At 62.9% G+C, this 7,556-nt stretch overlaps 2 protein-coding genes across 5 annotated transcripts in view; one reads left to right on the plus strand and one right to left on the minus strand.

Annotated features, from left to right (window-relative positions):
* Positions 1–2,071, plus strand: part of ZNF710 (zinc finger protein 710) — a 22,201-nt gene extending 20,130 nt beyond the window's left edge. For all 4 annotated transcript variants that reach the window (XM_059858815.1, XM_059858814.1, XM_059858816.1 and 1 more), the window contains exons 3-5: positions 265–456; positions 885–1,059; positions 1,282–2,071. In XM_059858815.1, the coding sequence (XP_059714798.1) occupies positions 265–456; positions 885–1,059; positions 1,282–1,454 (540 nt within the window). In that variant the 3' untranslated portion in view covers positions 1,455–2,071. The remainder of the gene's footprint in view (positions 1–264; positions 457–884; positions 1,060–1,281) is intronic.
* A 641-nt stretch (positions 2,072–2,712) lies between these two features.
* Positions 2,713–6,877, minus strand: IDH2 (isocitrate dehydrogenase (NADP(+)) 2). Its single transcript, XM_059858819.1, has 11 exons — positions 6,766–6,877; positions 5,753–5,844; positions 5,218–5,383; positions 4,667–4,827; positions 4,449–4,592; positions 4,208–4,344; positions 3,963–4,114; positions 3,777–3,889; positions 3,596–3,693; positions 3,396–3,488; positions 2,713–3,045 (listed from the first exon to the last, which is right to left on the minus strand). The coding sequence occupies exons 1-11, from the start codon at positions 6,854–6,856 to the stop codon at positions 2,958–2,960; spliced, it is 1,335 nt and encodes a 444-aa protein (XP_059714802.1). The 5' UTR covers positions 6,857–6,877; the 3' UTR covers positions 2,713–2,957.
* Positions 6,878–7,556: the final 679 nt, after the last annotated feature.

Below are 7,556 nucleotides of genomic sequence, written 5' to 3' on the forward strand. Positions count from 1 at the left end.
CCTTTTTCCTTGGGCTCGTTAATGGGGAGCAATTGGGCTGAGCCCCAGAGCAGAGCTGGCACTCAGCTGCACTTACAGAGGCTGTCCAGCTCCCACCCACGGCCCCTGCACGTTGCTGGGCTCGGGCCAGGCTGGGCTCTCAGGTACCCCCCGTGCTGTGCTCAGCACGAGGAGCGCAGCCCTTGCCCGTGGGGTCCCTTCTCCACTCTTGGCACCCGGTGTGCCCCTGGTGCCTAGGGTCTGCCCAAGCTCTCCCCCTGGCAGGGTGTGAAGGAGTTCAAGTGCGAGGTGTGCGGGCGGGAGTTCACCCTGCAGGCCAACATGAAGCGGCACATGCTGATCCACACCAGCGTCCGGCCCTACCAGTGCCACATCTGCTTCAAGACCTTCGTGCAGAAGCAGACGCTCAAGACCCACATGATCGTGCACTCACCTGTGAAGCCCTTCAAGTGCAAGGTACCGGTGGGACTGGGGCTGGTGGAGCTCGGGATGTGAGAGCACAGGTCCTGCTGTGCTGTGCCCACAGCAGTCTGGCCCGGCTGAGCCCTCGGGCACGGAAGCAGCTTTGTGATGCCTCCCCTGCTCGCTTGGGCATGGAATATCTGTTCCAAGCTGTGGTGGGAGCACTGCTGCTGCTGAATGACAACCACTGCCTCTCTCTGACCAGCGTTGGATGCTCTGGAGCTCCCAGCAGCATCAACACTGCATCCCCACACACAGCGAGAGGAGGGAGGGAGCCCCATTACTCTGGGCAGGAGCCAGGAGGGCCTTCAGGAGGGCAGCAGCCCCGTTACTCTTGGTGGGAGCCCCAGGGCTGCCTGGGAGCCAGGTCTGTGCTGCAGAGCCTTGGCCAGCTCGGGTGACCCTGGGCTCGCTGCCGGCAGGTCTGCGGCAAGTCCTTCAACCGCATGTACAACCTGCTGGGGCACATGCACCTGCACGCCGGCAGCAAGCCCTTCAAGTGCCCCTACTGCTCCAGCAAGTTCAACCTGAAGGGCAACCTCAGCCGGCACATGAAGGTCAAGCACGGGGTGATGGACATCAGCCTGGACAGCCAAGGTGGGTCCCCGTGACTGCCCCGCAGCCCTGGGAGCCGGGCTGGGCCCTGCTGGCTGCAGCCGGTTCACGTCTTCTCGCCAAAGGGCTGCCCCACAGGCGGCCCAGATCCAGCAGGGCTGTGGCTCGCAGGGAGGTTTGGGCTCCAAGCCCAGGGAGGGGGGAGCTGCTGGCCCCAGCCCTCCCCACAGGTCCTTCACCACGTGTCCCTGTGCTGACTTCTAGATGCCATGATGGAGCTGGCTGGGGCTGATCACACCGAGCTGGATGGCCAGCAGGAGATGGATGACTTCGAGGAGGAGAACTCTTACGGCTACGGGGCTGTGGGCAACCCCCCAGACGAGCACACGCTGGCCGAGCAGGCCATGAAGGAGATGGCCTATTACAACATGTTGTAGCCCAGGCTGGTGGGGCTGTGGGGGCTTGGTGGGGTTAAGAGCCAGGCCCCCCAGAGCTGGAGGGATGGCTTCCACTGGGCTTGGGGAACACAGGGATGTCCAGAAGACTTTGCTGGATCTGCCTTGGCTCTGCTGCTGCCCCCCTGCCCCTGCCTGCACCCTGCACCTGGTGACTTGAAGATGCAGGCAGGGGAGGCATAACCCAGCAGATCACTGAATGAGTAAGGATGGAAGGGGCTGCTGGAGCAAGATGATGAGCATCACTGATTATTCTACCTCCTGGGTCCCCCCTCTCTGCACAGGGGTTCCCCTGACGGGCAGAAGCCCCTGCCCGCATGAGGAGGTGGGTTTGCATTTCCCACTCACCCTAGGGCTCTCACCCCTGTGTCAGGCCCTGGATGCAGAACAGAGTATTTTCGTAGAAGCTCAGGGCACAGTCAGTGCCCACAGCTCCGGGTCTGGAGCTGCAGCCAGCGGTGGAGCTGGGGGAGGCAAACCCAGCCCAGCCCCAGCAAATGATGGTATTTTGAAAGTAATTTATTTTTTTCAGATGTGCCGCGTGGTTGGTTTTATCTTTTCACTGAGTTCAGTTCCCTTCAACCAATGTGCTTTGTAAACCCGTGTAAGCTGTGTGGTCTGTGTGGGGAAAGGGGGTTGTGAGGGGCTGAGGACCAGAGTGGGGTCCTGGGCAGAGGAACTGGCACCCCCTCCTTGCCCCCCAGCTGCTCTGGGCTGGAGGAAAAGGCTCTCAGTGGGGCAGCCTGTGAGGTGGGGGTTTGCCGCCTCCATGCCCAGGGATGTGGCAGGGCAGCCGCTGGGGCAGTGCTGAGTCTGGGACCACTCTTTGGGCTCTTCACTCTCGGATGTACCCAGAGCTGGGCAGGGTCCTGGCAGGCATCGGCCCGGGAACCAGCCAGGGTCTGGGACACCTGTGCTGAGCCCACACACACCCTACACTGTGTCAGTGGCTGAGCACTATCTGCCCCCTCCCCAAAGCCCTGGGGTGGGTCTGGGTGTGGCTCCACTCAGTCCCACACAAGGCAGTGTGCCTACTAGCCCTGCCAGCCTTGGGGCAGGATGGAGATGGCCACAGCCTTGGCCAGCCCTGACCCTTCCTCAGCCTGGCAGGGCTGGGGACCCCCATATGCTGCCCTCAGGCCAGTGCCAAAATGCTGGAGTGCACGGCCCCCCCAGGCTGGCAAGGCTGAGCTGAGGGCTCTGGCTGCCTCCCATGCCCGCAGTGTAGAGCTGTGCCAGGTGCTGTGCCATGGCTGGGGAGATATTTAATGGACCTAAACGGTTGTGGGGTACATAAATCAGGGAAGGACAGACACACCCCCACATGCCCCCCCACCCCACACTCCCCTGCTACAAAGGCTTTAAAAACACTCCTAAGAAAACTTTAGAAAAATTATTCAACTGTTCCTGAGCTGTGCTGGGGAGCTGAGGGGGGCACTGGGCCCCTCCCAGCACCATCCATCCCAGAGAGGGAGAGGCTGTCTCCTATTTCTTGCCCAGAGCCTTGTCCAGGTTGTTCTTGATGGCATCAAGGAAGTCGGTAGTGTTCACAAAGTGCTCATTCAGCTTCACACTGGGGAGACAGACAGGGATTGGTGGGGGTCCCTGCCTGCCTCCCCACAGGCACCACAGCCCTGGGTCCAGTATGTGGCCCCTGCCCAACCCAATCAGTTGTGAACAGCTATCTTGAGTCCCTGGGGACTGTCCAGAGAGGCCAGCAGCTACCTCTGGCCACTGTGCCCAGCCAGCTCCTGGTAACTTTCCTACCCTCGAGGCTGCCCTGAAGGGCCAGCCCATCCTTGTGGTCACTATGCTGTTCCTGTGGCCACCCTCCAGGGTCACCCCACCTGCACGGTCAGCCATGCAGTCACGCTGCCCTAGTGCAGGTGGCTGCCCCCCTTCTGCCCTGAGAGCCCCCCGTACTTGGCAAGGCCATGGATGCAGCCAGCGAGGTCCTTGGTCATGGTCCCGCTCTCCACGGTGTCCACACACACCTTCTCCAGCGTCTGCGCAAACCTGGGCACGGGTTTGGGGCACAGTTGGTGCCACGGGCCCTGCCACGACTGCCACCAGAGCAGCTGCTGGCAGGGACCCTCACCCAGGGATCCCACCCCCCTGCTCACTTGATGAGCTCAGGGTTGCTGTCCAGCTTGCCACGGTGCTCCAGGCCGCGTGTCCAGGCGAAGATGCTGGCAATGGGGTTGGTGCTGGTGGGTCGGCCCTGTGCAGACAGAGGGGTCAGCTGTCTGGTGTGGACACCATGCCATGGGCAGCCTGGCACAGGCAGCTCAGGGCTCTGCCCACCTTCTGGTGCTCCCGGTAGTGGCGGGTGACAGTGCCGTGGGCGGCCTCGGCCTCAATGGTCTTCCCATCCGGACACACCAGGACAGAGGTCATCAACCCCAGGGAGCCGAACCCTGCGGAGGGACAGGGGTCAGGACAGCTCCCAGGGAGATGATGCAGAGTCCACCACACCCTACCCTGCTCCACCTTGGGCCAGGATGTCTGATTGCACATCCCCGTCGTAGTTCTTGCAGGCCCAGACAAAGCCGCCGGAGGATTTCAGCATCTGGGCAACCATGTCGTCGATGAGCCGGTGCTCGTACCAGATCTTCAGCTTGTCAAACTCCGTCTTGTAGTGCCTGGGAGCCCAGGCCAGGGTCAGCCATGCTCACCCCACGTGGGTCTCGCTGCCAGCGCCCCCAGGACAGCCCAGACTCCCCCCAGGTCCATACTTATCAAAGATCTCCTGGAAGATGTCCTTGAAGCGCCCGTCATAGGCCTTGAGGATGGTGTTCTTAGTGCTCAGGTAGAGCGGCCACTTCTTCTGGATGGCGTACTGGAAGCAGCTGTGCGCAAAGCCAGAGATGGACTGCAAGGGAAGCACAGAGCCTCCTGGGACCCTGTCCCTCACCTGGCATCCCCCCAGGGTGGCACGGCACGCTGCCCTGAGGGCCCCCTGAGCCCCGGCAGTACCTCGTCCGTGTTGTACATGCCCATGCCCACGCCGCCGCCAGGGAAGTTGAACACCTCCCACTCCTTGGAGCCGCTGCCGTCCTTTGGTGTGAAGATCATCTTGAATGTCCCGGACTTGTCCACCACAAAGTCGGTGGCTTTGTACTGTGGGGGCAGGCAGAGGGTCAGGCGGGGGCAGAGGCAGCTGCTGGGCAGCCCCAGGCTGTGCTCTGGCTCACCTGGTCACCGTGGGCATGGCGGCCAATGGTGATGGGCTTGGTCCAGCCGGGCACCAGACGGGGAATGTTCTTGCAGATGATGGGCTCCCGGAACACCGTTCCCCCCAGGATGTTTCGGATGGTGCCATTGGGGCTCTTCCACATCTTCTTCAGCTTGAACTCTGTGGGGCATGCAGATGGGACCCCTGAACGACCCCCCCCAGCCCCCCTGAAGCACATGGCTCCTACCAGCACCCAGCTCCACTGTGCCACAGGCTGCTGCCAGACCCTGCTGCAAGGGGAGGGACAGCCAGCATGAGATCATGGCTGGCACAGGGCAGAGGTCAGTGTGTCCTCAGGCCCATGGGGTCCCCACAGCACCCACGAGCCCCCAGGGTGGGGAGAGGGGCACAGCACTGAGTATGGTGCAGCCCCAACGCACCAGAAACCTGAGCTGGCAGTGGGAAGGCACTGCTGACCCCAGGTGGCACAGACAGGAGGCTCAGCACCCCATGGAGCTGCCAGCACCCCCCCACACTGTGACAGGAGCTCGGCCCCTTGCCCCTGCCCACCTTCCACCCTGGCTTCATCAGGTGTGATGGTGGCACACTTGACAGCCACGCTGTACTTCTGCGTGGCGAGCGCTGAGTCAATGGTGACCTGGTCATCCGTCTTGTCCCGATGTGGCAGCCCCAGGTCAAAGTATTTTAGCTGGACATCCACGTTGGGCAGGATGAGCTGAGGGGCCAGGAGAGTGTCAGAATGGAGGGAACAGTGCGAGGTGCCTGGGGAGCAGCACCACGGCATGGCCAGCCCTGGCACCCATCCCGGCCCAGCCTGGCTGCCTGCCCCAGGTGGTTCCCCCTGCCCCAGGTGGCTCTGCTGACCAGGATGATCCCCCCCTGCCTTGAATAGGCCTCCCTTCATGAGACAGCCCCCGCTGCCCGGAGCCGCCTCATTTAAAGGTCCTTCTGGTAGTTGTGCCCATTTTACGACCTGCTTCCTGCAGACAGAGGGACAGAGGCGGGAGGGACAGCCAGAGGGCAGCCCAGGGATCACCGGTTCCCCGTGCAACCCCCCAGCTCCACGGCGCACACCCCCCATCACCTTCTCCTTAATGAAGGCCCAGATGATGCGTGTCATCTCGTCCCCGTCCATCTCCACCACTGGGTTTGCCACCTTGATCCGCTTGTCGGCATCTGGAGAGCAGTGAGGGGGTGTGAGTGGTGCACCCCTGGGCCCACAGCTCCACACCCTTATGTGGGGCTAGGGCATCCTGTGGGGACCTCACAGCTCTGTCCAGCCAGGTGTGGGTGCCACCCTGGCTCAGGGACAGGTACAGGCAAGCCCCACTGGGGTCTGGGCCCGTTAGTGGGGTCACCACTGCTGGAGTGGGGGTCAGAGTGCAAAACCCACCACGTGAGGGGGACAGGGACAGGGACACATTCGTCCCAGAGTGGGATCCACAGGCAAGCCGGGCTCCAACACCTCAGTGAGAATAAGAATGGGACCAGAACCAGGAGCAGGTGCAGTTCCCTGGGGCCAGAGTCAGGCACAAACCGAGGTGCAAATCCCGTGTGGATCCTGGACCAGGACTAAACCCCTCTGGGTGCCAAAGCTGTCTGTGGGTCAGGCTGTAAAACCTCACATCGTACCCAGAGCAGAGGTGACTCTCCCTGAGTGGGACCTGAGCACTGATAGGCAACAAAACTCTGCGTGGCACCAGGACCAGGATTCTGCCACCCTCCTGGGGGCAAAATCCTGCGTTGGACCGGGACCTTCAGCGACTCCCCCCCCCCCTCCACCAGCCTCAGACCAGGTACGAGGTGGAGCGCAAAACGCCACGTGGAACCGGGACCAAATTCCCCTGGGACCAAAGTCATCTGTGAAACCCCTCGTAGAACCGGGACCAACCCCCCCAGGAGCAGACCTAGCTACAAAACCCGGCGTGGGTCCGCAGAGGCCCGCGGACCGTCGGTACGCGCGAGTCCGGATCCCATTTCAGACACCGCCCCCCTAAAGAATCCCAGCCGCCCCCCCGTGGGTCCGGAGCGCTCCCCGCCGCGGCAGCCCCGGCACGCCGAGGTGTCCCCCCGTGTCCCCAGGGTGTCCCCACTCACAGTGGCGGCGCTGCCCCGCGGCGGCGGCGGGCGGCGGGCAGCGGGGCAGGCGGCGCAGCGCCGGGGCAGCGCGGAGGTAACGGGCGGCCATGGCGTGGGCGGACACGACGGGGCGGACACCGGGGCGCGGTTCTCTCCGCCCCGGGGCGGGACAGAGCCCCGGCTCCCCTCGTGGGGCCCCGCGAGGCTCCGGCGGGGCCCGCGGGGGGTCCCGCGGTGGGGTCGGGCCTGTGCTGCGTTCGGACGCAGTGCCGGAGCACGGGGTGGCCGCGATCCCCAGTGCTCCCCGTTCCCACCCGTGGGATGTTGCATCCCTGGGTACGTCGGGGTTACGGATAAGTGGCCAAACCCCACGTGGAACGGGTACCAAACCCACCCGGGATCAAACCCGTCTGTAAAATGCCGTGTGGAATGGGGACCTGGCCCGATTTAGCCCAGGACCAAATCTAGCTGTAAAACCCTGCGTGGGATCTGGACCACCCCTCATGGAATGTGACTCGGGTGCCAAACCCCTAAAGGGATCAGGGACCAAACTCCCCCAGGACCTGATCCGGTTGTAAATCCGCTCATGGAACAGGGAACAAAACCCCCTGGGACCAAACCTAGCTGCAAAACCCTGCCTGGGACCCAAAACTAGACAAAACCTGGGGATCAGACACCGGTTTGAAATCCCTCGTGGAATTGCGAATGGCCCCACCCCGCGGGACCAGACCCATTTGCAAAACCCCTCGTGAAACCGGCATCAGACATCCTCAGGATCAAAAACCCGGCTGTAAAAACCCTCCTAGGAC

The sequence above is a fragment of the Haemorhous mexicanus genome, chromosome 13, assembly GCF_027477595.1.
Source record: "Haemorhous mexicanus isolate bHaeMex1 chromosome 13, bHaeMex1.pri, whole genome shotgun sequence".
In the NCBI taxonomy this organism is placed as follows: Eukaryota; Metazoa; Chordata; class Aves; order Passeriformes; family Fringillidae; genus Haemorhous; species Haemorhous mexicanus.

Excerpts from the sequence above, each read along its gene's own strand:
- IDH2 (XM_059858819.1), bottom strand. The coding sequence starts at position 6,856 with ATGGCCGCCCGTTACCTCCGCGCTGCCCCGGCGCTGCGCCGCCTGCCC. Across the intron at positions 5,845-6,765 it reads CGCGGGGCAGCGCCGCCACT|ATGCCGACAAGCGGATCAAG; the intron begins GTGAGTGGGGAC and ends ACTGCTCTCCAG. Across the intron at positions 4,115-4,207 it reads TTCCAGGAGATCTTTGATAA|GCACTACAAGACGGAGTTTG; the intron begins GTATGGACCTGG and ends CTGGGCTCCCAG.